This window comes from Arvicola amphibius, chromosome 15 (assembly GCF_903992535.2).
Source record: "Arvicola amphibius chromosome 15, mArvAmp1.2, whole genome shotgun sequence".
NCBI lineage: Eukaryota > Metazoa > Chordata > Mammalia > Rodentia > Cricetidae > Arvicola > Arvicola amphibius.
Genome location: NC_052061.1, coordinates 8625750 through 8645870, shown reverse-complemented (window position 1 = coordinate 8645870; position 20121 = coordinate 8625750). Strand labels below are relative to the sequence as shown.

At 38.1% G+C, this 20121-nt stretch overlaps 1 protein-coding gene across 6 annotated transcripts in view; it reads left to right on the top strand.

Annotated features, from left to right (window-relative positions):
* Chd9 (chromodomain helicase DNA binding protein 9) overlaps positions 1-20121 on the top strand; it is a 214126-nt gene that overhangs the window by 80809 nt on the left and 113196 nt on the right. For all 6 annotated transcript variants that reach the window (XM_038312415.1, XM_038312410.1, XM_038312413.1 and 3 more), the window contains one exon: positions 14320-15936. In XM_038312415.1, coding sequence (XP_038168343.1) covers positions 14482-15936 — 1455 coding nt within the window. In that variant the 5' untranslated portion in view covers positions 14320-14481. The remainder of the gene's footprint in view (positions 1-14319; positions 15937-20121) is intronic.

Below are 20121 nucleotides of genomic sequence, written 5' to 3'. Positions count from 1 at the left end.
TACCAGAGTTCAGATCCCAGAACTTACATCAGGCAACTCAAATGCCTACAACTTCAGTGCCAAAGGACCGTATGCCACTTCTGGCCTCCATGGGCACCTGAGTATACACATGTACATACATGCACATATGTGTGAGCACAAATATAAATGAAGCTTAAAAGCGTTTTTCAAAAAAATCATAACTAAGACGATCTCTTAACAATAATATATTTTAATTTTTGAATTTTTTGTTTGTTTGTTCTTGTTTTTGAGACAGGGTTTCTCTGTATAGTCCTGACTTTCCTGGAACTCACTCCGTAGACCAGGCTGGTCTAGAACTCAGAGATTCACCTGCCTGTGCCTCTCAAATGCTGGGATTAAAGGTGTGTGCCACTATTGCCCAGCTGTAAATTCTTATACTTTTCAAATTATATACTGTGAACTGGAGAGATGACTCAGTGGTTAAGAGCACTAGCTGCTCTTCTAGAGGACCCGGTTCAGTTCTTATCCCCCACATAGCAACTTAAAACTGTCTGTCACTCCAGTTCCAGGGAATCTGATGCCCTCACACAGACATACAAGCAGGCAAAACACCAATGCACATAAAATAAAGATGACATAAACAAGATTATACTAGATATGAAGTTTGGAGAGCTCAATGGGTAAAAGGCACTCACCACCAAATCTAACAGCTTGAGTTTAGTCCTCAGGATACATGTGGTAGAAGAGAACCTCATGAAAGTTTTTTCACCTCTCCCTATGTGCCCTCCCAACTAAATAAATACAATTAAAAAGGTAAGGTGATAGCTGGGCGGTTGTAGCACACGCCTTTAATCCCCCAGCACTTGGAAGGCAGAGGCAGGCAGATCTTTGTGAGTTTGAGGCCAGCCTAGTCTACAGAATGAGTTCCAGGACAGGCTCAAAAGCTACACAGAGAAACCCTGTCTCAAAAATCCAAGAGAAAAGAATAAAAGAAAAAGTAAGGTGATGAGCAATAGAGACATACTCTGACTTTGACCTCTAGCCTCCGTACACATGCATGCACATGTGTGTGAACACACACATATGAACATACACACATGCATAAATAATAAATAAAACTGATAATAGGGATATTTAAAGCAGTCTTTAAAATTTTATTATTTGTGTGTGTGTGCACTATGCTGTGTATTTGGAAAACAGCACAACTTTGTGGAGTTAATTCCCTCCTTTTACCTTCATGTAGATTCTTGCCAACCCAAAGGGACTTAAGACTAGATAGATTTAACATTCCTGTTTAGTTTTACAATTAAACCAATTAAGGTACAGAAATATTAAATTGCTTGTATCTGGATATTAGGGAAGACTGACAGATTCCATAATTGAATGAATTCACCACATATATAAGTATGTAACAATATACTTGTTTTACTTTGGTGAAAGTATCTTCAAATCAGCAGTATGCAGACATAGGAAGTCTGTTTGTAGCCTGAGCTCTTGGCTCTCTTCTGCTGAGTGACAGCCACTTCTGTTAGTTATAATACTCCCTTATGCTTCACTGTAGTAGTTTGTTGGTGTTGTTGTTTTACTTTTTGAGACTGGGTTTCCCTCCCTAGCCCAGATTGACCTGGAACTCACTTTGTAAGCTAACTTGCCCTCAAACTCATGGCTTTCTTCCTATCTCAGCCACCTATATGCTACAATTATAGGCATGAGCCATCTGCCTAGCTTAGTTAGGTTTTTAAAAACTATTTTTGTTAAATTATGACAGATGTGCAAAAAAAGCATATAAATCACATGTGTACAAGTCTGCGATTTATTACACAGTAGACATATCTCTGAAACTACCACCCAGGTTTAAAAAAAATAGAACATTATCATTAGCAGTCCTGAAACCCTCCTCATAGGCCTTTCTAATTACCACCCCTTCCTGTCTTTCCAGAGGGGACCATTATCCAGACTTCTGTAACTATAGGTTAGTTTTGCCAGGTTTTGAACTTTATTGTGGAATGAGATTCTATATATTCCTTAGCATAGTGTTTCTGTGAGTCAGATGTGTCCATGGAAGGAACAGTACTCTATCTGTTCTCATTGTGTTTATTCTGATAGTTTTTTACTATAATTTCTCACACAGGTGTGAGCAGTCATGATGTTGGCTTGGTCCATGTGCACAAATGTGTTTTATATTTCTAAGACTGGAAAATGTGATAATAGATATGTGTATATTCAACTGGCAATAATGCCTTCTTGTTTTCTCCAATTTATACATATTTTAAAAATGCTTAAAAGTACTAGTTATCAATTCAGTTATGTGGTTTGGTTTTTCGAGACAGAGTTTCTCTGTGGCTTTAGAGCCTGTCCTGGAACTAGCTCTTGTAGACCAGGCTGGCCTTGAACTCACAGAGATCCGTCTGCCTCTGCCTCCCGAGTGCTGGGATTAAAGGTGTGCGCCACCACCGCCCGGCCAGTTATGTGGTTTTATTAACCCAATAATGTATTTGGTAAGTCTTCATTGTCTTCAGAGATAAATATTGATGATAAATAACTATTTTTACCTAAGTTAAATGTAGTGCAAAGGAATATACGATAACAAATAAACAGATTATCAAAATGAGGCAAGGTAGATGTTATCCTTGGCTATGGAAGAATTTGTCTCCAAAAACCTAAAAAGACAGTTAAATAAGCAATAGCTCAGAATAGTTATGCCTTCTTCCCACCCCTCACAGAAAGAAAAGAAAAGTAATGGGAAGAGGATAAGGAAAGAAGGAGGGAATCAGTCTTTCCTAGGAAAGAAGGATACAATATATTATATTATATTGAACAGACTTGGTGTTGTATATCTTTGGCCTTATTAAAGATATTGTTGTATATCTCCTTATTAAGTTTCAGTCCAACCATATATATACTTTCTCTTTTTAAAGATCTGTGCCACCATACCTCTCTGTGATTTTATTTATTTTTTGGATTTTTTTTGAGACAAGGTTTCTCTGTTCATTTCTGACTGTCCTAGAATTCAGCAATCCACCTGCCTCTGCCTCCCAAATGCTAGGATTCAAGGTATGTGTCCAAAATTTTGCTTTAAAGCAAAATTTGTTAAAAGTAAAAATAAAAAAAGGAAGGTGAAATTGTGTAGGGCTAAAGGGAGGAAATGAAAGCCTAAAGCCATCTTTTCCTTTCAATGGCTCCCGATCAACAGCATTCCAAGAGACTTCCTTGGACAGAGTTCACATAATACTCTTCTGTTTTTAAGAAGGGGTCTCATGTAGCCCTGGGTGGCCTTACTTAAATTTTTGGTTCTTCTTCCTCTATCTCCCAGGTGCTAGGATTATTGCCACAGCTGGTTTTGTGGTGCAGGGGAACAATTTTTAAATGTACGTATCAGTGGGAGCCCTATAAAGCCAGGAGAGTGATGTTTTGTTGCAGCTCAACTTTTGAAATAATTGCTAAAGATAAAGAAATTGTGTTTCCCACTTTGGCATTATTGAATTTCTGAATGCATATGCTTACTACAGGCCAAGAATTTATGGTACCAGATGGTTATGAGCCATCATGTGGTTGTTGGGAATTGAACTCACCACCTCTGGAAGAGTAGCCAGTATGCTTAACCTCTGAGCCATCTCTCCAGCCCCTGGTATGGTGTTAAGAACCAAACTTGATTCCAGGACAGGCTCAAAGCTACAGATAAACCCTGTCTCGAAAACAAAACAAAACAAAAACAAAACAAAAACAAAACAAAACAAAAAAGCCAAATTTGAGTTCTCTGGAAAAGTAGGATGAACTCTTAACCACTGAGCCATCACTATGCTGTCTTCCTGAGTGAATCTTAAATTTGGTGTTAATTCTTTTGTTTGTTTGCTAGTTACTTGTGTTTTTGGAGACAGTTTCACTAATTCAGACTGGTTAGCTACCTCCCTTCCCCCCTCCCAAGTGCTAATTTATTATTGCTATTATTTTTAGTTTTTACTTTATTATTTGGTATTTTAATAATATGTCTGTGTAAGTGTGGGTGCATGGGTGTCACATTGCATTCGTGAGGAGGTCAGAGGACAGTTTTCTGCAGTCTGTTCTCCCCATCCGTTATGTAGGACCTAGGATCGAACTCCAGTGGACAGGCTTGGTGGCAGGTGTCCTTTAACGTGATCTCTTAGGACTATTTCGGAATTAAAGAGTTGAAGTTGTCAGTAGTGTAGATTATCATGAACATGTCAGGGGTATATAGAACAGTTATGTAATTCTGAAACATGAATTATGTTTTGAAGAGAAAAAAATCACACCCACCCAAGGCCTAACACTTGTCCTTTATCATGGAGCTACATTCATGACTCCACCTTTTTCTTTTCTTTAACTTTAATGTAGAGGAAGGAGGGTTTTGCCTGCGTGCGTGCGTGTGTGTGTGTGTGTGTGTGTGTGTGTGTGTGTGACATTGGGTCTCCTGGAACTAGCGTTACAGATGGTTGTGAGCCACCATCAGGTGCTGGGAACAGAATTGAGACCATGTATTCTGCTTTCAGAGGACCCAGCTTGAGTTCCTGGCATTCACACCATGCAGTGCACAACTATCCAGTGCCCTGTTCTGGCCTCCTGGTGCACTCACATGTACATATAGTTGCACAGATGTATACATTCACACCTTTTCAAAAGTTCATGTCTTTCATCTGATTTGGTGAGTTTTAGTCATATTTGTGGTTCCCTCCCCTCTGTTCCAGGATCCCTCACTGTGGTGCTTGTCGCTGCCACAAGTCTCAGTCTGTCCACCATTCTTTTTTCTCTGTATTTCTCAGACTAGATGGGTTCAGTGGTCATGTCCTCTGTTTTTCTTTGTTTGATTAAATCTCCCTGTAATGAATTTCAAATTTGTTACTCTTTTTTTAACCAATTTTGGTGTTTTATTATTATTAATTTATAATTTATTTATTATTATGTATACAGTGTTTTGTCTGAAGACCAGAAGAGGGCACCAGATCTGTTACAGATAGTTATGAACCACGATGTGGTTGCTGGGATTGAACTCTTAACCTCTGAGCCATCTCTCCAACCCCCAGATTTGTTACTCTTCTTTTCAGCAGCAGAATTCCTGATTGACCTTCTTAATAAACTCTCCTTAAGTATTTGTATTTTTATTTTGTTTATGTTATTTTCCAGTGTTGCTTTCATTTTTGAGCCATGACTTCCATTAGCTCTCTGAGCATATTTAACAGAGTTTATTAATTCTTTGTCTACCAAATTCAGTAACTTTACTTAGGGACAGAGTCTATGAGTCCTTTCCTATTTTTTTTCTTATGTATATTAAGGGGAACACTGTGTGCATGCGTGTTTGTGTGTGTCTATGTGTGTATGTGTGTTTTAAAACAGACATATTCAGCATTAGATATTGCAAATCTGCATATAAGATTATTTTGCATTTTGCTATAGAATTTTCCGTTTCTGATGATTGAAGCCTGGAGTCCATCTCATGAAGTAACTGTATTTCTTCTGGGTGGTTATTGTAGCTTCATCTTTAGCTTGTGTTTAGACTCTGTTTCCATTATCTCTTTTGGTGCAGGAACTGAATGCAGGCTTTCTTCCTTCACCTTAGATACATTCTAAGATAACTGCTCTGCCAGAATTTTAATACAGATTTTCTTTAATGATAGGGATTTGCTTTTTGTTACTTTTCTCTTTGCTCTCTGAGTTGCTGTAAAACTTTGGCGGTTTCCCAGGTTCCTGGTGAAGTTGGTTTCAATGATTCTTGCTTGTGTTTAGAAGCACTGGAGAGAAACTAGGGTGTTCAGCTGAACTCGCTCTCCTGCCTTGGTGGCTGAAGCAAGGGAGTGATGAAGAGAGGAGAGCAGGATCTGTGGGCAGAGAGTGTTGAGGTGGGAGTGGAGGGCTATAATACAGTCAGAATGAGGAGTGCTGCTTTTATTGTGGGTGCAATACAGAGTCATTGCAGGATTGTAAGTGAAGTGACCTGAAACAACTGGCAGAAGATCACACCTGCTACTTACTGTTCTGAAATATGACCTAGTAAATGTCGGGGGTTACCTTCGTATCCACTATACAGGAGGAGAAGCCAAATACTTGTTAGGTATATATGGGTTTGAAATTGAGGCAGAGATATAATAGATTTAAATTTGGAAATTGCCAACATATTTGACATTTAACACCATGAGACTACTTAAAATATATTGAGAGTCGGTATAGACAGAAGTGAAAGATTAGTGCACCCTCCAAATACCGTAAATACTTAAAGGTTAGAGTGCCTACAGTACCTTCAACATTTATAGGTTTGAGTGCTTCCAGATACCCCAACATTTAGAGGTTAGTACTCCCAAGTACCACCAACATTTAGCAGTGGTTCTCAACCTTCCTAATGCTATGACCCTTAAATGCAGTTCTCCATGTTGTGATGACCCCCAACCATAAAATTATTTTGTTGCTACTTTATAACTGTAATTTTGCTACTGTTATGAATCACAGTATAAATATCTGATATACAGGATATCTGATATGTGACCCCAAAGGGTTCGCAGGTCACAGGTTGAGAACTGCTAATTTAGAGTACCCTCAAGTACCACAACAATTAGAGGGTACAGAGTTTACAGAGACTGAAATTAGACATTCAGAAAAAAATAAGAAAAATGAGGGGAATTTCTTTGTGTGTTATTAATCATTTTAAAAGAGGCCCCAGGGTAATGGTAACAAACGCTGCTGATAGATAATTAAATAAAGAGTGAAAAATGTTTGTTGCCTTCCTCTTATCGACACCATTTTTGTAGATTTATACATTTTCATTTAATATTTATTATCCAAAATTCCCTGGGCTTCCAGCTTTAAAAATTGCATTGTAAGGGGCTAGAAAAGTAGTTCAGTGATGTAGAGCACTGCCTGCTCTTCCAGAGAGCTTGGGTTCAATTCTTAGTACCCACGTGGTGACTACCAAACCATCTGTAGCTCCAGTTCCAGAGGAACTGTAACTCCTTCTTCTAGCTTCTGCAGGTACTGTATATATCTGGCACACAAACATACATGCAGGTAAAGCATATATACATATACATATATATATATACATACATATATGTATATATACATAAAATTGTAAAATGATTAAAAACAAATTTTAAGATACTCTAAATTAAAAATTCTGTCTCTACTAATATTTCCTAGGTTATTCTGTTGCAATCTAGCATAAATTTTTCTTAGCTATTTATACTTAGTAATTATAGTAAAGGTGACATCTTTCTTTGGTATGGAAACTATTTTAATATGTATTTTACACTTAGTCATCATATCAAGTACTTAGGAGAGGTATTGGGCTTTTTGTTAATTTTTTTGCTTTTATTTATTTTTAATAATAAGGAACTTTGTAAATGACAATACATTATATCCTAGAGTTTTTCTTTTCTGACAGAGTCAGTAAGAATCCTTGTTACTCAATCTTTCTTTCTTTCTTTCTTTCTTTCTTTTCTTTTCTTTTCTTTTTTATGGAACCCAGGTTTTGTTGTTGTTGTTGTTGTTTCTTTGTTTTCTGAGATAAGATCTAACTATGTAGCCCTGACTGGCCTAGAACTTAAAGAGTACCACTTGCTTCTGACTCCAGAGTGCTGGGACAAATATCTTTTTTTTTCTGTTATTTTTTTTTCCTTCCAAGACAGGGTTTTTCTATATAGTCCTAGCTGTCCCTGGAACTCACTCTGTAGACCAGGCTGGCTTCAAACTCTGCCTCCCCAGTACTGGGATTAAAGGTGTGTACAGGCACCATCACCTGGTGTCTTTTTTCTTTAATTAAAATTTTAATTATTTGTATGTGTGTGTGTGTCAAATGTAGATTTGTGTTCATAAGGTGCATTGCCCCCTGAGACCACAAGAGGCTGTTGGGTCCCTTGGGATCAAAGTTAAAGACAGTTAGTTGCAAGCCATCTGATATAGGTGCTGGGATCCAGACTCTCAGGTCCTCTGGAAGACAGCCAAGTCGTCTCTCCAGTGCCCAAATGTTGGTTTTCTGTCCCAGGGGAGCAGAACCAATAAGCACATTTGAAGTCATTTGAGAATAGAGAACTTTATTTAGGACTGGCATCGGGAGTCAAGCTCTCAGGTTAGTCTGTGTGTCCTTCCCTCCTTTCCCAAGTGAAAGAAGTTATATTATATTCCTTCTTAGGATGGACGGGTCAGATAGATTAATAAAACAGTGGAATACTTAGAACTTTTCCAGCAAGATACTACTTAGTCGTTTAAGATTTAGAATTAATCACTTCTGTTGTACTACTTGACCATGTGTGTGTGTGTTTGGTGTTGTGTAAGTTGTACACTTGATCTTGGTGAAGAAACTGAGAAACAATGGGATTGTAAATAGTCACTGTGCTGATGGGCAGGAAATTTACTTTGCAAGAAGAAGGCAATGAATTGGAAGGACAATGGGTAAGATGATAAGTCGGTTTGGCCCAGCCTGGCTCTGCTGTGCCTAGCATCTTTTTTTCCACAGAAACTCACCATCTTGACATAAACAAGGCGTTCTTAGTGCACATAGTAATCATGGAGGGTGTACTTGGGTCAGGTCCCAGGAAGGGAAATTAAGGAAAACCGTTAGGAGAATAGAGAAAAGAAAAGTTGGCTAGCAATAGAGGGAAATTTTGTATTTTTTTTCTCCTGGTTTTCCGAGACAGAATTTCAGTCTGTAACCCAGGCAGCAGTTTTCTTCCCGCAGACTCCCCAAGTGCAGGAATTACAGGTGCCAGCTACCTGGCTTGCTAAATTTTGAAGTTTAAAACTTTGATGGAGTGAAATGATCATAGTAGCTCACGCTTCCCACCTCCCCCAGCTTACTTTAAAAGGAATTTTTGCCTCAAATAATTTTTTTAAAAAGAAAAGATTTTGTGTTTGTGTTTGTATGTGTGTGTGTGTGTGTGTGTGTGTGTGTGTGTGTGTTTGCCAGAGGTTCCTTATGTTCTTGTAGCCGGCCTTGAACTCACAAATATATACCTGCCTCGGACTGTAGTGCTAAGATTAAAGGCATGAGCCACGATGCGCTGCTCCAGTGTGGATTTTTTCTAGCTTAAAAAAGAATGAAGTTATATTGTTTTAGAAAACAAGGAAACTGATGAGAAGTAAGGGACTAGTGTATGGAATGATTTGCTTAAGTAAAGTTTATATTTGTATGACCTTATAAAGCCTTGTATCGTTTAAGCTACTATTTAAAATATTTTACTGATGTACTTTACATACTATGTGACTTAATCTATTTAAGTGAATAATTCACCGGCTTTTTTACTCCCTCTTTTTGAAAATTTTATTGCTTATGTGTGTATGTCTGACTGTACGTGTGTATATAAATATGGTATATGTATCTGTATTTGTGCAAGTTTCATACTTAACGGAAGCAATTTTTCTGCCAAGATATCTTACTGTCCTCATTCTTTTCCTTTTTTTAATTTTAAAGATTTATTTCTATTTAGGTGTAAGTGTCCATGAGCATATGCTGTGTGTCTGTATAAACATGGAGACCAAAAAGGGTGTCATTTCATTCTCTGGAGTTGAAGTTACAGGCTGTTGTGAGCTACCAGCGTGGGTTCTGGAACCCAAACACAGGTCCTCAGGAGGAGAATGGAGCACTCTTAGCTGCTGAGCCATCTCTCCAGACCCTCTTCCTTCCTCCTTTCTGATGACAGGGTTTTTCTCTTTAGTCTAGACTGACTTCCGATCTTTAGATTTACAGGCATGCATCACCACGCCCAGCAGTGGTTTCTAGTAATCACAGAGTTGTTTTGGGGGTTTTTTGTTTGTTTGGTTGGTTGGTTGGTTTGGCTTTTTGAGAGAGGAGCCCATCCTGGAGCTTGCTTTTTAGATCAGGCTGGCCTGTAACTCACAGAGACCCACCTGCCTCTACCTGCTGAGTTCTGGGATTAAAGGTGTGTGCCACCACTGCCTGGCATTCACAGAGTTGTTTAAATATCACTGAAAACAGTTTAAAACATTTTCATCGCCTCAGAAAGAAACCCCATAAACCTATGGCAAGTGTTCGTCGGGCACCAGTCCTGGCTCTGCCCTGCTTCTTCAGCTTTATAACCACTGATCTACTACTGGTTGCCAGCCTGGGATAAATATTGAGACTCTGTCTCAAAAAAGGGCAGGGGTAGTAAACCTCTGTGATTGTATTCCTTCACTTAGTATATAAGGTTTTCACAGTTATGGGTTATAAGTTAGTGCTTCATTTTTATAAGATTTTTAGTTTTGCAATACTAGGTGTTGAACCCAGGTCCTCATACATGCTCTAAGAGAATTGTACCACAGCCTGCTTTTATTTTGAAACAAGGTCTCAGAAAGCCACACAGGCTGCTTTGGTCTCAGTCTGTAGCCCAGCCTAGCTGACCTTGAGCTGTCTTCTTCCAGCTTCAGTCTACCAGTAGCTGTGATTTCTAAGCCAGTACCACCAGGTCCATCTCACTTCTTTTTATTATTGAGTAACTCCGTTATGCTGACATATTGGGATTTGTTTTTCTACTTATCAGTTATTAGTTGGTCATTTCCTCTTTTTGGTATTTAAATTTTTTTTTTTTTTTTTTTTTTTTTTGGTTTTTTTGAGACAGGGTTTCCCTGTAGTTTCTAGAGCCTGTCCTGGAACTAGCTCTTGTAGACCAGGCTGGCCTCGAACTCAAGAGATCCGCTTGCCTCTGCCTCCCGAGTGCTGGGATTAAAGGTGTGCGCCACCACCGCCCGGCTGTATTTTTAAATTTTTGAGGATCTACCAGAAGCTACATCCCTGTCACTAATGTGTAGGTTAAACTATTCTTTTTCCCTCTTTTTTTTTTCTCAACCACTCTCACATTCAATTATTTGGTGTTTTTACTTTTTCATCCTAATGGGTAAGAAGTGATCTTTCTTTTATAGTTTTGGTTTATAGTTCTGTGGCAATTAATGAGGTTGGATATTTTTTCATGTCTTTACTAGAAATTTATATACCTTTGGAGAAGTATCTAGGTCTTTCCAGTAACTTGTTGAAAATGCTTCATATGTTTTAGATATAAGTTCTTATATGGTCTAGATATAAGGTGTCTTTTTTTGTTTTGTCTTGTTTTCATTTTTCAAGACAGGGTTTCTCTGTGTATCCCTAGCTGTTCTGAAACCCATTTTGTAGACCAGGCTGGCCTTGCACTCAGAGATCTGCCTGCCTCTGCCTCCTGAGTCCTGGAATCAAAGGCGAACGTCACCACTACCACCACTGCTGGGATATATATAAGTTCTTTATCAGAGTTATGGTTAGAAAAAAATTTGTTTTTTCCCATGGATGGTTTGTTTGCTTGCTTACTTTATGATTTTTGTTTGATAAGCTTTCATGTAGTTTTGATTGGCCTCTACTTAGTTAGCTATGTGACCAGGAATGGCTTTGAAGTCCTGATCCTCCTGCCTCCTTCTTCCAAGTGCTAGGATTGCAGGCTTGTGCTACCACATCCAACACTTCCTGCTCTTCTTGTCTCATCTCCCTCCCTCCCTCCCTCCCCTCTTATCCCTATCCCTCCCTCCCTCCCTCCCTCCCCTCTTATCCCTATCCCTCCCTTTCATTCTCCTCTTCTGTCTTCCCTTCACTGTCTTCCTCTTCATTTCCTTTTAGTTTTTGAGGCAGAGTTTTATGTATCCCAGGCTGGGTTTGAACTCCTTATCCACCTGCCCTCACTTCTGAAGTGCTGTTATTACAGGCATGTGCCCACAAACCCAGGTATCTCTTTAATATGCCACTGGTTGTTTCTTTTTCTCCTAGAACATAGCTGAGAGCCAGGATCCTGAGAGGTTAGAATTTACTCATTGGTGAGACTGTGCTGGTTAGAAACTCTTTAAGGTATCGGTTGAAGCACAAACACTTTTTCTTTTATGTACTTATTTCTGAGACAGTCTCTCACCAGGTCACCACAGCTGGCCTTGAACTCATAATCCTCCCATTTCATATCTGAGTGAACGGGGCTGTGTATTTCAGGACCACACTGTTTGGGTTTTTGATTTTTGTAACCATATCTCACCATGTAACTCTGGCTATCCTGAAAGTCTCTATGCAGACCAGGCTGGTCTTGAACTCACAGAGATCCTTCTGCTTCTGCCTCCTGAGTACTGGGTGCAGGTATATCCCAAAACCCTGGACTTTTAATTTTAATGATGTAGCCTATAAACTTTTTATATCAAAACTTTTCATTTTGTTGAAGTAAAAGCTAGACTTTCATCTGACTAGTACTGTCGGAGTATTTTGTGTCGAGTATTAGAGTATATTATAATGTATGATACAGTAAAATCCTACAGCTACACAATAATATGCTCCTTCTAATTGTTTTATTATGTCTGCTTTCCTGAAAATCAAGTTAAGGATGAGTAAATTGTTGTTAGCTATTATTTCCCCCTTATAATTTGTGCTTAGTGAATAATTTTCTATTCCGCAATTAAAGGGACAACTTTAGTATCTGACTTTTTATCACCTAAAACTTCTTCACCGTACTTCATTCCATCCCATTTTTTACAGGATAGCTTTCTCCCGTTAATTAAGATTGTTGTGAAGTATTTTACATTCTAAATGCTTATTTTTGTTTTGTTTTGAGAAAGGGTTTTACAGTTTAGCCCAGGCTGTCTTTGGAAATTCACTCAGTAGTCTAGACTATCTGAACTGGATTTTCCTGCCTTAGCCATTCAAGCGCTGGGAGTGTAGGCATATACTGTCAGATAGGGCTACATGTTGTTTATTAAAGCATGAGATACTGTTGTGATTGATGATACATCAATATCTAAGTATAATTTATTCGAATTTGATAGTTGTTACTTCTCAGAATTAAGATTAAACATTTTTAAACTGTAAATTTTTTTACAGTTGAATAGTTAGTAGGAATTTTATTTAAAAAATTATTTTTTAATATTTATCCCTCAAAATAGAAGTTCTGAAAAAGTTTTTTTTTAGCATTTTAGTGATTTTTAAATTAACTAGTATATATGGGAATAAATACCCATTTGTGATATTTTTATGTGTGTATGTATGTGTGCAAAATAGGAACATTAGACATACTTTAAAACTTTTTGGAAGTGATTCAAGCCTGGAGCAATAATGGTTACCTATTTAGTATTACAAAGTAACCAAGTCATTAGATCACTTTTACATCTCATTGCTATATACGTGTGTGCTTGTATTCATGAATACTTGGCCATCAGTATCATAAGGTTCTGCACCAAAGGAACCACCACATGGAAATTATTAAAAATGTTTCGAAGAAACAAATTATACCTGCTAGTTGATTCTTGCTTTTATTCCCTAAACAATATAGTATAATATCGATTTATATACTATTTGTATTGTGGCTGATATTTTAAGACATGATGTAGTGTGATAAGGTTATATAAAAAACTAGAATCAGTCTCCCTCATATACCCAGAGACAACTGCATATGCAGAAGTTTTATTAGCATTATATATATTAAGTATAAGCTTTCATTTATTTGTTTGTTTGTTTGTGTTTTGGGGACAGGGTTTCTCTGTGTAAGGCCCTAGCTATTCTGAAATTTGCTTTGTAGACCAGACTGGCCTCAAACGCAGATAATACACCTGCCTGTGCTTCCGAAGTACTGGGATTAAAGGCATTAACCTGCCTGGTTTAATTTTTTTTTTTTTTAGCTTGTCATAGTACCAGTTTTTCATTTACTTAGCTCAGGCTCCATTTTGTTTTCTATTTAGCTTTTGAATTTCAGCATTTGCACAATTGATTCATAAAATAGGAAATATGTATATCCCTAATGATTTAGCCCCTTTTCTCAAGATGGTATAATGAATACAACTGATTATAGGATCCTTGGATTTGCTTCATAGATACCTAAGTCCTTTGACTGCTGGGCTGGTCTTCCATGTTAGATAAGCAAAAGCACCATGTGAACTATGTGAGCATATGTTCCATCATACTTTGCAGCACATTTGTGTTAGTGATAACAGCTAACCAAAGAAAATTTATTTCATTCTGGGTCACCTCATGGTATCTTGAAAATTGTGTTTCTGGTATTTCTGCATATACTGTATGGGACCTGGACCAGGTGATCATAATCTACTTACTAACCTGAGGACATCTGTCATTTTGAAGGGCAGTGCCTAGTTATTCTAATCATTAATAGAAGTGCTGGGAGTTACAGAAATTTCACGTTGTAGTGTGACATACTGTTTGTTATTCTTAGGGATTGCCTTATAATCTTTTGTCATAGTATATGTACTTCAGAGTAATGTACTGTGCGTTTTTACTTTTAAATAGCCTGTATAGAATATTAATTACCTAGTTGCAATGAATTATCACACACAAAGTACTGTGTGTTTATTTATATGTTAAAGAATATCTACTACTACTAAATTTAAATTACTTTTGTCTTATGTTCCTAGGATTCCGACACTTCATGACATGTTATTATGTAGCGCAAGAATGAACACTGGCCTGTTTTGGATTAGTTGATGACCCCCAGAAATGATGCACTATTGTCTGCAACAGAGAAGCTGAACATACTGTTTGATATGAACAACCCAAATTCTCACTGAAGTTTCAAAATGACAGACCCAATGATGGATTTTTTTGATGATACAAATCTTTTTGGTGAGACTTTAGAAGGCTTGTCAGATGATGCGTTTGTCCAGCCAGGACCTGTTTCACTAGTGGATGAATTGAACCTGGGTGCAGAGTTTGAGCCTTTGCATATAGATTCACTGAACCATGTTCAAGGTACTCCAACACATCAGAAGATGACGGACTTTGAACAGTTAAATCAGTTTGACTCAATGAAATTTCATCAAGTTAACCAGTCCTTTGGCAGTCCAGCTGAACATGTATTGTCTCCACACTCTCAATTTAATTGTTCTCCAATCCATCCCCCAAACCAAGCCAATGGCTTGTTTCAAGATGTAGCAGATGGCAGTCCAATGTGGGGTCATCAGACAGCTACTGGCCTTTCTAATCAAAATGGATCTCCTTTTCATCAACAAGGACATTCACACTCTCTACATCAAAATAAAAGCTTTGTGGTGCACCATGATTTTGCCTTATTTCAGCCCAGTGAACATCAAACACAGTGTACTTCACTTCGCTCACAACAAAACAGAAGTAATCTTAACCCAGGGCAGAATTCTCTTGGCCAGTCTAAAAACTTTATAGACATTAATGCTTCTGGTCCCCACAGAGTTAATGCAAACCTCCCGCCACACATAACTGACGCCTCCTCTTCACAACAGCCTCTTCCAGTGCAGTTTTCTCAAGCAGCGAATCCTCCAGTCCACTTCCTCAAGTGTAACAGTCATCAGGAAGGACCCTTTAACAGACCTTCTCCCAGTATGACTTCCTGTTCCGTCAGTAACTCCCAGCAGTTCCCTGCACAGTACTCCTTCTCCAGTGGTCACATGTCACCGAGCGGTCTTCTGCAGTCATCTGCAGTTCTTGCACCCAGTCATACAAATCAGGCTTTATCTGATTTTGCTGGAAGCAACTCCTTTTCACCTCATAGGGGAATTAAACAAGATTCTTCCCAGCATATCCTAAACCCCACTCCATCACTGAATTCAAATAATTTTCAAATTTTGCATCCGTCACATCCTCAGGGTAATTATAGCAACTCAAAATTATCTCCTGTGCACATGAACTTCCCTGATCCTGTTGACTCAGGACCTCAAATGGGTCATTACAATGATCACGTGGAAACTAATGGTTTTTCGTCTTTAGAGGAGAATTTACTTCATCAAGTGGAATCTCATACAGAACCATTTACAGGACTTGACCCAGAGGACCTCCTTCAAGAGGGTCTCCTCCCTCAATTTGATGAATCAACGTTTGGACAAGATAACTCGAATCATGTTTTAGATCATGACCTTGATCGGCAGTTTACTTCACATCTTGTAGCACGGCCTTCTGACGTGGCCCAATCTCAGATGCAATATCCAGCTCGGAGCTGGCCTTCCTCATTGTCTAATCATCAGCATTTACACAACAGAAATCATCTGTGTTTACAGCGACAGGTATGTAGCTCTCTCTTTTTATTTTTTTGGCAATTTGAGGGTGAGTAAGGTTCTGTTCAGTTAATTTTAAGTGAGACCTATTCAAGACTTCTTAAAATTAGAATTCTATTGAGTGCATATTTGACAGGTTTATCTTGCTATTAAAGTCGTATTAGAAGCAATTCTTAGTATTTTGGAACTGTAGATTTTAATCTGTGTTGTTACTTTTGTGTTTACGTTTAACAAAAGGTTATTTTTATCAAGATTGAATCTTAGTAACCATGATCATGAAATCGGAAACAACAGTCAGGAGATGTTTTAGTATGAATATGATAGGCATAGTATTCATATTCCTATGCAAGCTCGTACAGATTTATCAGCAAATCTAACGTCTCTCTGATCACTGAGTAAAGCATAGAGGAAGAAACTTAGAAAACAGGCACTGTGGAGTTCACTCTGATCTTAGCTCTCAGCTGGCTGAGGCAGGGTTGAAAGGTTAGGCCAGTCTGGGTACGTTAGAAAAGCTGTGAAGAAACACAACACACATTAAAAACCTAGGAAATCAAAATTGTAAAGCCAAGGTAATGTGGAACGTTAGTTACAATTCAGTGTGTTGAAAGAATAATAAAATGTAGAACATTTATTTCTTTTATTAGAAACAATTTTTGAATGTTCATGCTTTCAAAAAATGCTTTTTACATTTATTTTTTCTATATGTGAATGCATGTGGAAGCACGCATGCCGAGGAGTGTGTAGAGGTTGGACTCCGCGTATCTGGATTTGTGTCAACTTTGTGTCATCTGTCTTGCCAACAAGCACCCTTCTCTGCTGAACCTCTCACTAGTCCACATGTTTATGCTTACTGCTGGCATATTTGTGGTAAAATTAATAATGTTCATGGCTTTATTAACTGATAGAATCTTTTGAAAAACATTTTGACACAAACATAGCAAAAGTAATATATCCAAAAATATATTTTTAAAATGTATTACTTTATTTTATGTGTGTGGGTGTTTTGCCTGCATACATGTCTGTGTACCATGTACATGCACAGTGTCCCCAGAGGCCAGAAGTTGTTGGATTCTCTTGGGCTGGAGTTGCAGATGACTGTGAGCTGTCATGTGGGTGCTGGGAATTGAGCCAGAGTCATCTGGAAGAGTAGCCAGTGCTCTCAACTGCTGAGCAATCTCTCTAACCCCCAAGGATATTTTATGTTTATAGCGGGGACTGGAAACATCCCAGCTTGTTATCACATACAAATTTAATGGATCACTATCAACATTAAAAAGACCTTAAAGGCTAACATTGAGAAAATGTTAATGGTGTCCCAGGTATAAAATATAACTCCAGATTATAATCATAGTAAAATAGTTCAGAGTGCCCATACTGGAACCATACTCTGGAAGAATCTTAGCTCTTCATACTTCAGATGTGTGACTTGAGCTAGTTACATAATTTCTGTATTTCTATGTTTTCTCATTTTTATAGAGATTTATTTATAGCCAGGCATGGTGGTGCACACTTTTAATCCCAGCACTCGGGAGGCAGAGGCAGACAGATCTCAGAGCCCTGCCTGGTCTACAGAGCAATTTCCAGGACAGCTAGGACTACACAGAGATTACTTGAAAAACAAAACAACAAAACAAAACAAGAACAAAAAGAGATTTAGTTTATTTATGTGAGTGTGTGCCCTCAGAGGCCAGAGGGGGTTACTTGAGTATTTGGCATTACAGGCATTTGTGAGCCTTCTGATACAGGTGCTGAGATCTGAACTTGGGTCCTTTGGTAAAGCAGCAAGTGCTCTTAACCCAGGAGCTTTCTCTCCAGCTGTTTCCTGATCTTAAAAATATAAAACAGTGAGTTGGGGTATAGTTAGTTGTGCATGCCTTTAATCTCAGCATTTAGGAGACACAGGCAGCTGAATCTCTGTGACTTTGAGACTAGCATGGTCCACATAGAGAGTTCCAGGATAGCCAGGGCTACATAGACTCTGTCTTTAAAAAAAAAAAAAAGTGTGTGTATGTATAGAATAGCAGTATCTATATAATAGATGTTGGAAAAGATTAACAAAAGTTTTGAAAATACTTAGAACTATTAGATTATAGTTAGGTACTTAATGAATGCCTTTCTATCTATACTTTTTTTATACTAGAATTCTAATACACAAATAAAAATATACCAGAAGGAAATAGGTTGTTTAAGGGTAATACATTTGTACTTTTTTTCACCTGTATTCCGTAAATTTTGTCATGTGAAAGTATTACTTTTCTGACAAAAAACATATTAAATATAATAATTTATAAAATCTTACTACTTATGAAATGTTTCAATTTTTTTATTTGAGACAAGACCTCATTCTGTATAATTCTGGCTAACCTGGAACTCACTATGTAAATCATGCTGGCCGTGAGCTCATATATCTGCCTGCTTCTGCCAAGTGAAATGTTCCAGTATTTTTACCTGTGAGAATGAGTATACAGTGAAATACTATGGATTTTTTTGTCCTTTTTTTTTTTCTTTTGAGATCTCATGTTTCACAGGCTGGCCTCAACTCAGACTCCCTATGGATGATCTTGAACTTCTTATTTTCCCACCTCTATCTCTTGAATACTAGAATTGTAGAACTATAGCTTCACACCTGATTAATATGTCTTGGTTATTATACTGACTAATATACCTGATTAGTGCTTAGAGGATCAATGCATGTGCATGATGGGCAAACACTTTACCACTGTACTATCCCCTCAGTCCTCTTTTTAGTCTTCATTGAAGACAGATTTTTATTTATTTGTTTATTTGTTTGTTTGTTTGTTTTCAGGGTTTCCTGTGTTATCTCGGGTGTTATCCCGGAAGTCAGAGATCCAACTGCCTCTGCCTCTCAAGTGCTAAGATTAGAGTTAGCCACTACACCTGGCTCAAGGCAGATTCTTACTAAATTGATTAGGTTAACTTTGAACCAACAGGTAGGCTGTAAATTTACTATCCTTCTGCCTCAGCCTCCTAGTTATCTGGGATTATAAGCCTTTTTCACCAAGCCCAGCTTTTTTATTTAAAAAAAAAACATTTCAGCATACTGTTTTTAAAAATTTTTATTAGCATATATTAATTATACATAATAAGAAACTTCATTATTATCTTTTCATGCATATAATTATATATTGCCTATTACATATTCATTTTCATGCTTATAATGTATTTTGATCATATTAACAGATACTGTATTAACTTTTCTTGTCTCCCACTATTCTTGTTCCTCTTTTCAACCAGTCTCCCTTTGGCTTTCCTTTGTTGTGTTACCTAGTGATTTTTATTAGCATTGCTTACAGGAGCATGGGTGAGAGACTATTTACAGAGACTTGGACACCTTACCAGTAGCTATAACAATGGTGAAAATGTCTCTCCCTCCCCTAGCAACTACCTATATGGTCAGGACTTGTGAGTCTCTCCTCTCCTGCTTCCGTAAGTGGATGTTGGTGATGGATCCAATCATATGCAGGTTTTGAAGAGGTAATCACAGCTACATTAGACATATGCCCTGGAGACAACATTCAACCCTCTGACGATCTTTATGCTTCCTCTTGTGAATTGTTCTCTGAGCCTTGGAAGGGGCAATACAGATGTCCCATTTAGGGCAGAACATTCAGCATTCACTTATTCTCAGTACTTTGACCAGTAGTTAGTTGCTGGCTCCTTTGACTTAAAGCTGATAGCGGCTGTAATCTAGTAGCACCAACATGATTATTTTTTTAGAAGGTAATTTGGTAGGCACATCATATCCACTTAGCAAAACAACTTTCCCATTGAGCCTGCGGCCTTCCCAGCCATAGACTCTTGACAGTGTTTATGGTACCAGATGTGGGGCATCTCAAGTTAGTGAAACAGTGGCTGGTTTTTTTCAGAACAGACTAGCTACTGTTGCACCAGTGGCACATCTTGCTTGGCTGGTAATAGTACAGCACACAGCTGAATGAGAACGTGATGACACTCGTCTCTCAGCAGTCTGCATAGCACTTTCTGCATTGATGAGGGAGACTTTGCAGGGAAGAAGCTTCCAGATCAAGTCTGGCTTGATGTTTCCATGTTCTGTAACCAGAGCATCAACACACAACTTTTGAAATGTCTCAGATGGACTCACCAAAACTATACTTAGGTACACTTAAAAGGCACAAACTTATCTTCCATTCTACTTGTTGAGTGTTAGGATTT